This window comes from Ascaphus truei, chromosome 9 (genome assembly GCF_040206685.1).
Source record: "Ascaphus truei isolate aAscTru1 chromosome 9, aAscTru1.hap1, whole genome shotgun sequence".
Taxonomy (NCBI): Eukaryota; Metazoa; Chordata; class Amphibia; order Anura; family Ascaphidae; genus Ascaphus; species Ascaphus truei.
The window spans coordinates 11,629,547-11,646,088 of record NC_134491.1 but is presented as its reverse complement, the minus strand read 5'-3'; the positions used below and the strand labels follow the sequence as shown (position 1 = coordinate 11,646,088).

At 44.3% G+C, this 16,542-nt stretch overlaps 1 protein-coding gene across 1 annotated transcript in view; it reads right to left on the bottom strand.

Annotated features, from left to right (window-relative positions):
* Window positions 1-1,551: 1,551 nt before the first annotated feature.
* MYOG (myogenin) overlaps window positions 1,552-16,542 on the bottom strand; it is a 55,911-nt gene continuing 40,920 nt past the window's right edge. Inside the window, exons 2-3 of the mRNA XM_075613340.1 lie at window positions 3,377-3,455; window positions 1,552-1,962 (exon numbers count right to left, since the gene is read on the bottom strand). Coding sequence (XP_075469455.1) covers window positions 1,841-1,962; window positions 3,377-3,455 — 201 coding nt within the window. The 3' untranslated portion in view covers window positions 1,552-1,840. The remainder of the gene's footprint in view (window positions 1,963-3,376; window positions 3,456-16,542) is intronic.

Here is a 16,542-nt window from a genome sequence, read left to right as displayed (position 1 = left end):
CAAGGCAGGCAAGTGACACCCCAGGCTCCCGGAAGCGGAGGCTCAGGTCTTCTGGCAGACAGGTAACGGCAGTACCGGTAGTCCATTTAGTCAGTGGGAAAGAGGGCTACATGTGTTATTATGTATTATATTTTAAATTTAGCCATTTTACACTAACGTTTAACTCATGATGTATATTGTACAAATTATTTGGTCCCCTATAGAAATATCAATACATCACAAAACAGTATATACTGTTTTGTGATGTATTGATATTTCTATAGGGGACCAAATAATTGACATTAATACCAACACAAATAAATAACAGCTATTATATTCCAACACAAATAAATACGAACCCTCGTCTGGTCATTGGCCCACCAGCTAGCATCCGTGTGGTGATTGGTCGCCAGCCCCGTTCTCCATGTTTGTCTATGGAGAGCAGCACACTTGATTTCAGTACCGGTGTGGTTGCTGACTCTATTGCACAGATTAACTAAGTGCGGCTCTCCAAACTAGTGCCGGAGCAGCCTGAAAACAAGGCTATGCGCTAGCTACAGTAGGAAATTCAAAGTGGCTGCATGGGGAATTGCAGTCAGCCATACCTACGGACTCTAAGGCCGCGGGCATGGTCAGCGCTGACGCTCGGCAGTGAGCCCCTGCAGCCGCAATGAGAGCGGCTTTAGCAGGGGCTCACACACGCTTCCGCAGGCGTGCAGAAGCGTAGCCGACAATACAATTTCAGTTTTGGCGCTCACGGGAGCGCAGGGCCGGACATGTGAGCGGTTTGCCAAATGAGGGCGAACCAGCTCCGTGATGTCACTGGCCCGCCCCCGGATGGCGATTGAACTAAGGCCAGGGCACCCGCTTTCCCTCAGCCTCAGCGCGCCTCCGCACGGCTGTAGTCACCATGGACTCAGCCTAAGCCTGCACATGTGTGGAAGCTGCACTAGGGATGGCATTTCAGTGGCACCGGGCATCTTTTATTTGACTTTGGTGTTCTGTTTGGTGCTTTATCCCGCAGAATAGTCCTGGTCTCCTGTGACAACAGGGCCATGACATGCAAAAATACATTGTGGAATTGCACTTTACTTTGCACAGTCACAGGAACAGTCAGACTCATTGTACCTTTCTGTATCCTCGTTATAGATAATATATGTAATATATTAGCCAAATAACGCTGCAGCATACAAGAATATATTCAAACAATAATATCTTTGTTTATTTTTTAAACATCCAAATAACTTAGCAAAAATTTAAAAAAAACATAGCAAGTCCACACAATTTAATTTAAAAAAAAGCTGGCAAATCCTGTTTTAAAGTTACATTGGTCAAACAGCATTATAATTAAAAAAAGCATTGGCCCCTATATATTTAAAAAAAAACTATTTTCTTGCAAAAAACACACGTTTAACAAAAACTACTATGAAAATAATAATAAAAAAGACATTTCATAGCAAAAGATGGAATTTTTCTGAAGTTCGTTAGAAGGTTATCAAAAGCCATATTTTAGGCTTTTTTTGTTTTTTTTTTAAATTAAAATATTTTATGTTTTTAATAAATATTACCTGAATTGGATTTTAAATATCATTTTGCTCTACTTATTTTAAGATTAGTTTGGTGTCAACCATATTTCTACATTCAATGTAATAATTTAATTAAATAATTATGCCTTAAAAATGCAATTTCTTTGACTGGGTCATTAAATCTAGGCCATTCAAATAAATGGGTTGTAAGGTGTCTTTTTTGGGCAATAAGGTGTCTTATGGAATAGCACCACTTAGTAAGTATGGGCCCATAATGTTATATTTCCACAGTGTTAGCTTACAAAAAATGGGCAAAAATCATATATGGTGGGTGTTCAATTCTGAATATGTTGCTCAGCATAAGTTATAGACACTTCTCCAGATGTGATACTATCAACAATCGATGATAAGGAAGTGATGTCACGTTGCTCAGAAGAATCATCACTTAAAAGATGATCTAGGGGGAAAAAAGAGAACAAATTTAACTTTAATAATTATGGTACCTCAAATTAAGTATGAGAGTACAGTATCTGAATCCCCAACACCACTGTCATTCGGTCGCCTTGCTCCTATGTGTGACTGACCCTTTAACCGATTAACATGTCACGGTCATTAGGTCAGTTTAGTTCTACATAAGATGGACTCATTAGCCCATTATATAAGTCACTGTCATTAGGTCACTATTTGGCAACATGACAGATTTTTTCCCCCAATTAAACATGTTATGGTCAATATGTTGCTTTCCTCCTAAAGTACATGGCACTAACGCTTTAAGCCAATAAACACATCACTGTCATTATGTCACTTTGCTCTTGTAGTACATGATACTGACTCCATTAAATATGTTACTGTCAGTAGTTCTACTCATGGAACGGAACCTTTATATTCTGTTCTGATTTGAGTAGGGTTGAATATTAGTGTATATTACTGCAGATACGACCTTCACAAACTATTTATTGGGGCATGTGATTTATAAACAGTGCACATAATTTGTCATGCAGAGTCTGAGGGCCTGAAGGCATTTCTGTTCTTGTTGAATAAATTAACATAAAGAACACCTTTGCTAGAAATGTTTTTCTTGTTTACGCTTTCCTTTAATGCAAATCTATTCAAATTTGCTCTCTATAAACTCATAGCCCATGAAGCACCGATAACATTATTTGAGCAATGATCAATGATCAAAGTGTAAGAAATAGAAATAGAAGGAGTTGTACAGTAGGGAGAAGTGGAGGCTAAGCAGTGGTTACACAGAGCAATACAAGGAGTTATCGTAAGCGTTTATAGTGAGCAATATGGAGGTGCAAAGGGAGTTGTATGGAGTGGTTTCTGGCAGTGAAGGGGTTAATGGTGCCCGCTGCTGAACCCAAACTCAGCCCCAGATGCTCTTTACTCACTACACAAATTCACTAGCACTAATACACAGGCGGATGTACACACAAGACACACATTAACAGATTAATATATACAGTACACTGCACACAAATACACACGCGGGATATACATGAACACACTGATACATACAGTAGATTACACACTCACAGTACCAAACTGATACACACAGCACACATTAAGACACTGATAAACACATACAAAGGCCCTAATACACACTGTCTAAGCATAGTCACACACGTATACACACCTTTGCCCATGCACACACACACGAACATAGATACACACAGACCCACACATACGTATATATATGTACATATATATATATATATATATATATATATATATATATATATATATATATATATATATATTGGTAAGCTGAACTTTTTTGCTTATACAGTATGACTGCTATGCCCTTATTTGAACATGTCAAAATCATTGGCTAACTTTCAGACTCCCTTTTTAGCACCTTTGCTTACCACTTTGGCTACTGCTAAAGTCAGACTCGTTCCATTCTGGGCTACAGGATGAAGAGCTCAATCCACATTCACTCGATACCTGGGAAAATACATTAAAATTACTCTTTAAATCAGACATCTAACTTAAATTTTACAGACTAAGTCAACGGTGGCACAAAGGAGTGTACAGAGTACAGCAAAGATCGGGGATCCATAAACATATCCACGTCATCTACAATGTGTTCCAAAACCTGCTTACTAAGCCATGTTATACTGTGGTTAAGCTACAGACATGGATTCTGGGTTGTAACATTCAAATAATCACACTGGGCACCTTACTTTTAGCTTCCTATCTGTTTTAACATGGATGTTTCCTTGCAGCAGGCCTGCACAACTTGTAAAGTGAGAAGGGTCGAAATGCTCCAAGGAAAACAGATTTGGGCCGCACGGGTAAAACAGCATTTATTATTCAAAATTATACATTTCTTTTTTTAAAAGCCTGTCACGGAAGACCAGCACTTTTAACACCTTTTATACCTTCTTGGATCAATCCACTAGGCAGGACAACATTGTTGAATAAAATGGGGTTTATTTGGTGAGACCGCAGACATACAAAAAAATGCACAAAACATAATTTCCCCCATCACCCTTCATCATCTCTCCCATCACCCTTCATCATCTCCCCATCACCCTTCAACTCCCCCATCACCCTTCAACTCCCCCAGCACCCTTCAACTCCCCCACCACCCTTCATCTCTCCCACCACCCTTCAACTCCCCCAGCTCCCTTCATCTCCTCCAGCTCCCTTCATCTCCTCCAGCTCCCTTCATCTCCCCTAGCTCCCTTCATGTCCCCCAGCTCCCTTCATGTCCCCCAGCTCCCTTCATGTCCCCCGGCACCCCTCATCTCCCCCAGCTCCCTTCATCTCCCCCAGCTCCCTTCATCTCCCCTAGCTCCCTTCATGTCCCCCAGCTCCCTTCATGTCCCCCAGCTCCCTTCATGTCCCCCGAGCACCCTTCATCTCCCCCAGCTCCCTTCATCTCCCCCAGCTCCCTTCATCTCCCCCAGCACCCTTCAACTCCCCCAGCACCCTTCATCTCCCCCAGCACCCTTCAACTCCCCCAGCACCCTTCATCTCCCCCAGCTCCCTTCATGTCCCCCAACAGCATTCATGTCCCCCAGCACCATTCATGTCCCCCAGCACCATTCATGTCCCCCAGCACCTTTCATGTCCCCCAGCACCCTTCATGTCCCCCAGCACCCTTCATGTCCCCCAGCATCCTTCATGTCCCCCAGCATCCTTCATGTCCCCCAGCACCCTTCATGTCCCCCAGCACCCTTCATGTCCCCCAGCACCCTTCATGTCCCCCAGCATCCTTCATGTCCCCCAGCACCCTTCATCTACCCCAGTCCATTTCACTCTCCCTCATCATCACCCCCACCCCCCATGCCCCATGCCTACCTGATTGTGGCAGCGGCGAAAGAAGCGGCGGCGGGGGAAGAAGCGACGGCGGCAGGCCTCAGCCTTGAGGATGGGGGGAGCGCATCAGTGCCTTAGTGCTGTAACTGCTGGTGCTGGAGCTGGAGCGGGCTCGGGGGGGGGGGAAGCACACTAGCGTGTCAGGAGCGGGCTCGGGGGGAGGGAGAGGGGGAGAGCGTCAGTACGTCAGCCCTGTAGTGGAGCACCTCAAGGGACGGGAGCGCGTTAGCGCATCATACTGGAGCGGGCTCGGGGGGGGGGGGTTTGGGAGCATGTTAGCGTGTTAGCGTGTTAGCGTGTTAGCGCGTCAGCCTATACTGGAGAGGGCTGGAGGGGGTGGCATGTCGCACCACTGGAGCGCACTCCTTCCTTACCAAGAAAGGGAAAGGGGGGTTGAGGGGGCCATCGCGAGCCGTACAGGAAGTCCCGGCGGGCCGCATGCCGTATGTTGTGCAGACCTGCCTTACAGCTTTTGCCTGCTGCCTTAAACAGCTTGTACATTTAAGGGTTAAATAAGGAAGTATAGAATTGGACAACCCACTCAGCGATACCTATTTCATACTTATCAGTTTGAGCTCGGGTACTCATTCTGCATTGTGAAGCAGTTGCAACAAATAGGTCATGGTGGGTAAAATTAGACAAACATTCTCTCTCTTCTCTCTATCCTCCCTCTCCATCTGAATGTGTATATGTATATATGACAACAAGAAACAAACAGAACATATATATATATATGTAGCCAGGTCCCCTCTGGCTCCCCAGACATTCGGTTCTCTCTCTTACCTGCAACAGCGTGAGGGCAGTTGCAGGGGTGACCGCGTCACCGGGGGCTCCCGGCGACATCAGCTACAGGGCGCCGCCATCTTGTGTGCGTTCGCACATGCGCGGAAGCTCGAGCACGCGCAGTATAGCCCCAGATGCGATACGGCAGCCATTACAGGGAGTGAGAAGAGGCGCTCCATAGTCAGGGACATCCCCCAGTTCGCACATGTGCAGTTAGCAGTGGCGGCGGCCATTACACAGAGCGCATGCGGCCCCAATGTTGAAGAGAGCCACCAAAGAGTACAATTCCCAGCAGCCTCTGGGGACTGCACTTTCACCCTGGTCAAAGGCAGCCAGACAGCCAATAAGGCTTACATATTCTCATGCTGCAAAGTTGCAACAATGTTGTGTGAAGACAGGGATTGTCAGTTAGGAGCTGGGACACAGAGAGGGGGGGGTATGTTTGTGCAGGGAGGAAAGTAGCCTCATGCACTAGGCCAGAAGTCTCCCCTTAGGCCCCAGCTAGGCCCTACTCACCTCAGCTTGTGGTTACTACAGGGACTCCCCTTAGACTAGGGACAGGGTCCTGTAGAACCTAGACAAGTGAGGGTCCAGCCAGGAAACGTAACTATCCTGGCAATTGCAGTGAAGGTGAATTGCTGTGAAAGTGAATTGCGTGAAGGTATAACATCCTCTGCGTTAGCAAGGATTAGAGACATTATAAAGGTGGTCACTCCATGCGGGAGCCACCCATCGTTGAGGCGGAGGCATCTTGGATCATCTCCTGGAGCAAGGGATTCCAAGTAAAGGTCATCTGCGCACCCGGTAGCAGGAGCACCGGGCAGGTATTATCCAAGTCACCAAGTGCACCACCTATACACTTTATTTTAGTGGGCAGCGCTGTCCCACACGTGGGTGGGGTTGTGGGACTCTTGGGACTTTGGGTACAAGGACTTTGGGAATACTGTGTGGGGTAAAGGCCCTGCGAGGTGTGTGGATAGTTGTGCTTAGTAATGTTGCAGGGTGACACTGAAGTTATGTACGGTTGATGTCATATTGTTGATGCATGTGTATTGTGGTTTATCTGCCCATATAGTAAACCTGTGTTATATATACCTTGGTGTATGTGGTTCATATATGTGGGTCCTGTGTAGTGGGCATTCTACACTCCTAGAATCCTGCACAGGTGGAGGCGCTGGAATTAGAAGATCGTTCCAGAGGATTCACCCCAGGCTCTCACTAGCGGAGGCTCAGACCTCCTGTGAGCCTGACAGGTATGCTGCACCACACCTGGTAACATATAGGTTCCCCTTACATACGCCATATATGCGATTGGGTGGGGGAATACCCGTTACATATATATATTGTGACAGAAACCAGGGTATGGTGATAAATTCCATATATAGGGCTCCCAGGATACTGAACAGTTTCTATCCTGTTTAGGCTGGAAAGTGCAGCTTCAGAATGCATGCACTCCATCCCACAGTTTGGCAAGTGCTGGAACTGAGGGGTGAGGGATCCAGACCCGAGTTTGTCTGGTGCCTGATTTCTGTCACCTGTCCTGCTAGATGGAGATCAGGTATTTAAGGCTGATTTCCTGGTCCCTCTCCCCAAGAGCCTGGAGGCAGGAAGGCTGCTGGAAGCAGAGAGGGGAAAAGCCTCTCTCCAAACAGGTTAAATCATTCTGTTCTTTTTGTCTAAAACTGCAAAGTTCCTTATTTTTGTTGTTGGAACTGGATAAGCCAGTCCAACCCCAGTCAGGGAAAACCTTAGCTAAGTTATTGCTCAGATGAGTAGGGTTTTTGTTTGCTTATGTATTATTTTGAATTCCGTGTGGCAGTCTCAGTGCCTGGGACTGAATAAACCAGGCATAGCCTGTTTAAAGGAACAGCACGTTACGCCTCGTCATTTAACCTACCCTAAAAGACCGTGTTCTAACAGTCCCGGACAGACGGCAGAGCCCCGGAGTAAGCCGTTTGTCACTATATATATATATATATATAAAACAGAAAGAAATCAGCGCTAGGACTAACACAAATGAAATATTATAAGTGAGTAAATGGGTGACTAATAAATGTACTGACCCAGGTGAAATGAGCTAGCAGGATGCAGCCCTAATGAGGATATGCCTATCCTGATTAAATGGAAGAAAGAAAAAAGGCGCAATCCTGTATAGCAATAAAAAACAGGAAAATGTATTAATTAAGCAAGGAAGGTTAGGTGACGGAACAGATTAAAACAAACACAATGATGCCAACAGACACAATAATGTAGTTCCTTGCGGAAAACGGAGCACAGCGATACCTGAATGAGGGGGCTAAAACCGATGTATGAATTAAAAATCCTTTATTCCATGGTAGACATCATGGCATGGGATGTAAAAGCCTCTTACGCGTTTCGGGCCGTTGCCCTTTGTCAAAGAGAAACATTCTCTTTGACAAAGGGCGACGGCCCGAAACGCGTAAGAGGCTTTTACATCCCATGCCATGATGTCTACCATGGAATAAAGGATTTTTAATTCATACATCGGTTCTAGCCCCCTCATTTTGGTATCGCTGTGTTCCGTTTTCCGCAAGGAACTACATGCTGCATATCGTTCACGTGATGCACGCCGTGGGATCCACCGGACAAGAAAACTCTCCTACGTGAGTACCCCGGTTCATTCACTATGGCTGGGTGTCTACCAATATAAGTGTCTATTCTCCAGGGGGACATTATTACTGTGGTATTGGGAAGTCAGAGATTTCTTTACTGACTTGACCATTCTACACAGGTTCCCCACATCTTAGGAGCTATTACATTAGACACGGTTACATATGTGTACAGAGAGTGGTGGCTATCCCTGCCTGTCTTTATCCGTTTATTCATCAGCTATATCCTAGATCATTATCTAGAAATACCTTACAGCTGAGCACGGATTTCTGCGAACCCTGTGTCCCAGTAGCTTTTCAATAGACACAATAAACACAATATATGACAATAAAAAACAAGAGTACTCTTGAAAATAAAAAAGAAGGGAAATGTGACCAAAAAATGTCCAATAGCGCAAATGTAGGAGGCAGTGATATGTGGGAGGAATTGTCACTCGATAGGTAGCAAATTACTGGAGCAACAAATATGGAGAAGTATTTGACCCGTCAGATGATAGATTGCGGATGCAAACATGGAATAATCAGGCTGATATTGACCGCTATAGATGGAGATGGGGGGTAAGCAAATAGCATAGGCAAGGGATTAAGGAATGGTCTCACCAAAGGATGTAACCGCAATGACCACAGGGGTCTCCGCGTCCCTCCGTCAGCACACCAACGAAATCACGCTGGAGATGAACATGTGAGGCTGATCCGGGTAACACTGGAGACGCTGTTCCACTTCCACTTCCTGGATTACCCCCTCACACAAGACAGCTGTATTCGTTCAAATTGAATATTCACTCGTGTCTCTGCTTGATGTCAGACTCAGACTCAGCCAGACAGACAGACAAATGCAGCCTTCCACTTTGTTCCGCCAATATAACTGAAATAGTTGCTCTCACTCCTCACAGCGATTAGGCACTCCTCACACAGTCAGCTGTCGGACATTGATGACGCGAACCTACGCCGTTTTGTCAGCTGTTGCGCCGACTTCTTCAAGGGGGAATTCTAGGGGATAAGTGGTGAACCTTTATAGGGTTGACTTAAACCTGATAGGTTAATTAGTAGGAAGACAAATATGATGTCTCTTAAAGAGAAATACATACAGAAAATGACCATCAATGAAACTAGGATAGGGCCAATATATAACACAAAAAATCTAAGATGATTGGAATAGGGCTGCAATATAAAACATATATAATAAGGCAAGTCAAATTAAGAAAAAAGATATTATTAAATGTTACATACCACTAATCACAAAATAAATATAAAATAACTAGCACAATTCACTAAGCAGTAAATCGTGCTTTAAAAGCACCCCAGATTTTTGCATCAGCTAAAGGCTGGTGCAAAAGAAATGGAGCCATAAATAAAATCATTGTTTACATTTTTTTCAACACCCAATTAATACAAGAGGCTGGCGGGTGTCCCCTGGTCATCCCTGCGGGAGTCTGGGGCCCACGGGTGATTCCTGCGGGAGTCTGGGGTCCACGCTGACCTGTGGTACTTATTCTGTCCTCAAAAAAACACAACAGCCAATACTTTCAAACACATACACTCCCCTCCCCCTAACACATACAGTACAATAATGGTCAAAATTACTATTATACAGATATGGGTAATACAGGCATACCCCGGTTTAAGGACACTCACTTTAAGTACACTCACGAGTAAGGACATATCGACCAATAGACAAACGGCAGCTCGCGAATGCTCCTGTCAGCACATCTTGAACAGCAATACCGGCTCCCTACCTGCACCGAAGCTGTGCGCAAGCGGGGAGACTATAGAGCCTGTTACAAATGCGTTATTTACATCAGTTATGCACGTATGTGACGATTGCAGTACAGTACATGCATCAATAAGTGAGAAAAAGGTAGTGCTTCACTTTAAGTACATTTTCGTTTTACATACATGCTCCAGTCCCATTGCGTACGTTAATGCGGAGTATGCATGTTGTGCATTTGTCCATTTAAAATAAAACATTAACAAGCAGAAATAAAGTGAATACAACTTGCACTCACCCCTGCCAGGCTGCCATGATGAAGGCCATCCTCATCACCGTCTATGTCCTCCGTTGCCACAAACAATGCAGTACAATCAAAAATACAATCTAATGTCCCCTAACCCCTTAATCACCTTAGCGGTTAGTAACCGTAATAGTAATTAAGGGGTTAACCCATCCTCTCCCACTACCCACCCAGGAGGGCTAACCACCCTCCCCAGGCATCTACCCCCATCCTTCACCCATTTATTAGTACAGTGGGTACATCATGCTGATATTATATGGGCATGATTTACCCCTAAAGCAAGAAATGGTAAAGGAATAAAAAAAACAGGTCCAAATAAAAACACATGACATTGCTAAATCAACACATTACTAATGCCAATCAAACAATTGAATGACACAGTAGGTACATCATGTCCATATAATATGGGCATGATTTAACACTATGTCAGTCAATGGTCAACCTAAACAAAACAATCACAAACAAGACCCAATGCATTCAAAACAATCTCAAACTAAAAACAAATAAAAAAGTAAACCGAACAAAATTACCACCAATCAATTAATCCAATTCAAAATAAAGACCAGAATGAACACCAAAACAAATGTATATGGGCATGATGTACTCACTGTACCATTCAATTGTTTGATGGGCATTAGTAATGTGTTGATTTTGCAATGTAATGTGTTTCTATTTGGGCCTGTTTTTTTTAAATCCTTAACCCTTTCTTGCTTAGTGGTACTGTAAATCATGCCCATATTATACAGTATGAGCATGATGTACCCACTGTACCAATGAATTGGTGGGGGTAGTTTCGTGGGGAGGGTGGTTAGGCCTCCTGGGTGGGTAGTGGGAGAGGGTGGGTTAACCCCTTAATTACTATAGCGGTTACTAACCACTAAGGTGATTAAAGGGTTAGGGGACATTAGATTGTATTTTGGATTGGATTGCATTGTTTGTAGCAACGGAGGACATGGACAGTGATGAGGATGAGGACGGCCTTCATCATAGCAGCCTGGCAGTAGGAAGTGCAAGATTTATTTTATTGCTGCTTGTTAATGTTTAATTTTAAATGGGCAAATGCACTAGTATCCATATCTGGATAATAGTAATTTTGCCCATTACTGTACTTTATGTGTTAGGGGGGGGGGGGAGGGGAGTGTATTTTTTTTTTTAAAGCACAGGATTGGTACTGCAGGCCAACGGACACCCCCAGAAACCTGTGGGGACCACTCGAGGGCCCCCGCCAGCCAATAGTAACATTCCTATGCTTTAAAAAAATTTTTTTATGTATGTTAGGGGGTATAGGGATTGTTGGGGGCACAGGGGGTGGGTGCCTAGTACATATTGCAAGGTTTATTGGGGACAATTGCCACCAATAAAGCTGCTATTTGGTCTTAACCCCTTCATTGCCTTAGCATAATGAAGCTGCCTTAATGTATTTTTTTTTAATACTGTGCGGGAGCAGGGGGTCTCCTGAGCTGAGCCGTTTTGATTTCTGGCTCAGGGACCCCCTGCTTCCTGAGTTACAGGCCCCGGTATGGGGCATCGGATGCCAGTGTCACCGCCAATTTTAAAGCGTCTGTGTCAGATGACGCGAGACATTTAAATAATGGAGGAGATACCGGCACCCCATATCTAGGTCTGTAACTCAGGCAGCACAGGGTCCCCGAGGCTGAAATCAATGCGGTTCATCTCGGGAGACCCCCTGCTCCTGCACACTATTAATAAAAATTACATTAATGCAGCTTCATTACCATAGAGGAAAGCCACTTCGGTAAGGAATTATTTTTTATTGATTTGTGTGTTTTGATCATAGCGTAAATGAGCAGGGGGTCTCCTGAGCTGAACCGCATTGGTTTCAGCCTCGGGGACCCCCTACTTCATGAGATACAGGCCCCGTTATGGGGTGCCGGTATCCCCCTGCAGGATTTAAATCCCCGGTCACGTGACGCGGGAGTTTTAAAAGCATGGGGGATACCGGCACCCCATAATGAGCCCAGTATCTCATGAAGTAGGGGGTCCCCGAGGCTGAAACCAATGCGGCTCAGCTCAGGAGACCCCCTGCTCATGTACACTATGATCAAAATCAATATTCTTAATGCAGGATCGCCTGTAAGAGACACAGAGTCTCCGTGCAGCTCTTACAGCTCTAGAAATAACCAATCGATTCTGTCGAACGCCTTCTCTGCATCTAGGCTTAACAGTATTGCCTTCGTTCCTGTAAGGTGGACATGATCTATTATATTAATTATCTTACGAGTGTTGTCTGAGGCTTGCCTGCCTGCGACAAACCCCACTTGGTCTATATTTATGAGTCTCGGTAAGATTGGATTCAACCTGTTTGCTAAAATTTTACTATATAATTTGAGGTCATTGTTCAGGAGGGAGATTGGGCGATAGCTTCCACATTGCATCGGGTCTCTGCCATCTTTATGGATAATGGCTATGTTGGCTAGGGACATTGAGGTAGGGATTGCGTTCCCTTCCATAAAATGATTGAACATTTTTAATAGATGTGTGGAAAGTATTGGTAGAAATCTCTTGCAGTAGACATTGGTGAACCCATCAGGACCAGAGGACTTAGATAGTTTTAGCACTTTTACCGCCTCTTCCAATTCCTCTTTTGATATCTCAGCATTATGGACTGCATTTTCCTCCTCTGTTAATGTGGGGAGGTGGCAGTATTTTTTTATTGATTCTGATGCTATTGGTTCAGGTTGATCGTTTTTGGTTCTCAGATTATATAATTCAGTAAATTCTGCTGCTATTTTTTTATCGCTATATTGTACCTCACCAGACCTGTTTTTGATCGCCGTTATTTATTTATTTATTTATTTATAAAATATTTTACCAGGAAGTAATACATTGAGAGTTACCTCTCGTTTTCAAGTATGTCCTGGGCACAGAGTAAAACAAAATAATACATGGTTACAAATACAGTTACATAAATGAACAAGGTACTGCACCGACACACTTTATTCGAGCAAATACCCAGTATGTACCTGGCAGATACCTGGAATGCGCCGCTCCTCACCTCTGACAAGCCCCGTTGTGTTTGCCTTCCCAGCCTGGGTTCATGCCTGGCTGATGGGCGGCTGATCTGTTAAATGATAATGATTAGGATTTAATAGGCTGCAATGCTTCGCGTGTCTACCAGATGGCATAAATTCATGAATTGTAATGCAGTATATATATATATACTGTGCAGTATTGCAGCCAGCGGGAATAAAATGCTTCAATCCCTGCTTGGAAAATAACTCAATGCACTCGGGCAGAAAACAGTCACAAACCTCAATACACCCGGGTATACCAGAATTCGTGGGACTAGCCGAGCTCGAATAAAGTGTGTCGCCAGTGTATACATTATATACAAGACATTGCATGCACAGTTAAAGAAAATATATATTATGAGCGTATGAAACAGTTACAGACCAGATTAAAGTGTGAGACAGCCTTAGATTTGAAATAACTTAAGCTGGTGGTGGATATGAGAGTCTCTGGTAGGTTGTTCCAGTTTTGGGGTGCACGGAAGGAGAAGGAGGAACGTCCGGATACTTTGTTGAGTCTTGGGACCATGAATAGTCTTTTGGAGTCTGATCTCAGGTGATAGGTACTGCATGTGGTAGGGGTGAGGAGCTTGTTCAGGTAGCTGGGTAGCTTGCCCAGAAAGTATTTGAGGGTGAGACAGGAAAGGTGAACTTTGCGCCTAGACTCTAGTGATGACCAATCTAGTTCTTTGAGCATTTCGCAGTGATGTGTGTTGTAGTTGCATTGGAGAACAAAACGACAAATTGAATTGTAGAGGGTGTCAAGTTTGCTAAGGTGGGTTTGAGGAGCCGAGCCATAAACTATGTCTCCATAGTCAATAATTGGCATTAGCATCTGCTGTGTACTACGCTTTCTGACCAGGAGACTTAGGGAGGATTTGTTCCTGTAAAGTACCCCTAGTTTGGCATAGGTCTTGGTTGTCAGGGTATCAATGTGCATCCCAAATGTTAAGTGGGAGTCAAACCATAAGCCCAGGTATTTAAAACTAGTGACAGGTGTTAGGGTGGTTTTAGCGTTGGTTCTAATCAGGAGCTCAGTCACTGGAAGCTTTACAAATGTAGACTTGGTCCCAAATACCATTGTTACAGTCTTGTCAGTGTTTAAAAACAGTTTGTTTTGGGAAATCCAGTTTTCGAGTCTCAAAAAGTCAGACTGAAGTATGTGTTGAAGGTCAGAGAGGCTATGGCTGTGTGCATACAGGATTGTGTCATCTGCATACATGTGTATTGAGGCTTCCTTACAAGCTGTGGGAAGATCATTAATGAACACTGAGAAGAGTAGGGGCCCCAGAACAGAGCCTTGCGGGACACCACAGGTGATATCCAGGGGGTTGGAGTTAGAGCCTGAGATGGACACATGTTGGGATCTTCCTGATAGGTAGGACTGAAACCAGTTTAAAGCATGTTTCCCTATTCCAGAGCTCTGGAGTTTGTTAAGCAGGATAACATGATCAACTGTGTCAAAAGCCTTTGCAAAATCTAGGAATACTGCACCAGTGAGTTGTCCCCGTTCCATTCCACACTGGATTTCATTGCAAACTTTTAGCAGGGTAGTTACAGTGGAGTGTTTGGGACGAAACCCAGACTGGAATTGGCTAGGGAAATTTGTCTTGGTGTAGAAATCGCTTAATTGGGAGTGGACACATTTTTCCATAACTTTGGATAGAATTGGGAGAAGTGAGATTGGCCTGTAGTTTGAGACAGTGTTTTTGTCCCCACTTTTGAAGATTGGGACAACTCTGGCAGTTTTCCAGGTCTTAGGGATATGGCCTGCAGACAGGATAGAGTTGACTATGGACGCAATTGGTTTGGCAATGGCTGGGGCACCAAGTCGTAGGAACCTAGATTGTAGTAAGTCGGGTCCACATTGGCTGCTTAGTTTTAGTTTGAGGAGCGCTTGTGTAATCTCCTCTTCAGATACTGGGCTAAATTGAAAATTGTGGGCAGTGTTGGGAGGGGGTGGGACTATAAGGGTACTCCCAGGATGAGATTCAGGTTTGGGGTATGTGCTGCGTTTCGCTAATAAGTTAGTGGCACACCCCACAAAGTAATCATTGAATGCATTTGCAATGTCAGTGGGGTTTGTCAGAGTAATATCCCCCTTAGTGATTTAGGATCTTTTCTGTATTCCTCTCAGTCTGCTAGCCAAGAGTCTGTCGGCCTTGTTGCCCTTATCGTAGTACTGTTGGTTTGTCCACTTGAGGGCCTTTTCTACATCTTCTAGCTGGGCTTGTTTAAGTTTTAATCTGGCTGTAGTTAATGTTTTATATATTTTCTTTGAGGGGTTAGTTTTATGTGTTTGCTCCAGCGTGATAATATTATCCGTGAGTTCCTTAATCAATTTTTGTTTAACTTTTTTTCCTATGGGACGCAATAGAGATGAATTTACCTCTGATTGCTGCCTTATGGGCCTCCCAGAGGATTGCTGGAGAAGTGACTGATCCTGAGTTAAAGAAAAAGTAGTCTTTGAGTGAAGTTTTGATCTCTCTCTCTATCTCAGGATTGTTCAATAAGGAATCATTTAGTCTCCAGGAATAGGAAGTAGTTTTTACGAATGGTACAGAGAGGGTTAAGGTGATAGCGGCATGGTCTGACCAGGTAATTGGGCCAATATCTGATTCAGTGGAGGCCTTCAGAACATTCTTGGTTACCAGAAAGTAATCTATACGAGAGTAGGTCTGGTGAGGGGCTGAGTAAAAGGTGTAGTCCCGCTGGCCCTGGTGTTGTGATCTCCAGATGTCTACCAACGGGAACTCATTTATTGTCCCCCTAAAGCTTTTCCCAGTTTGTTGGGAGTGGGTTGTGTGGGGGTGCCCTATTGCGGATGATTTGTCCTTGGTGGGGTTTAGGACCATATTTAGGTCTCCGTCGACCAGCACCGATGACAGATATCCAGGATCGATGCCCTCGAGAACTGTTTTTAGAAATTCCGTTTGGTTCTCATTGGGGGCATATGTATTGACCAGTGCAATCACCGAGCCCCCTTGTGAGCCGTATACCACTAATGATTGAATGGACTGCCCTGTCGGATTAGGATGGCAACTCCCCTTTTCTTACTACTAAATGAAGCGAAAAAGCTCATTGGGAAGACTTTTTTGAATAAATTTGGATGGTCTTGAGATGTGAAGTGGGTCTCCTGCAGGAATATGATATCACCCCCTGATCTTTTCAGATCTTGGATAGCCAATCTGCTTTTCCTGTTGTTTTGTAGGCCTTTGACATTTAGGGAGATTATCTTGATTGTGGCAGTGGG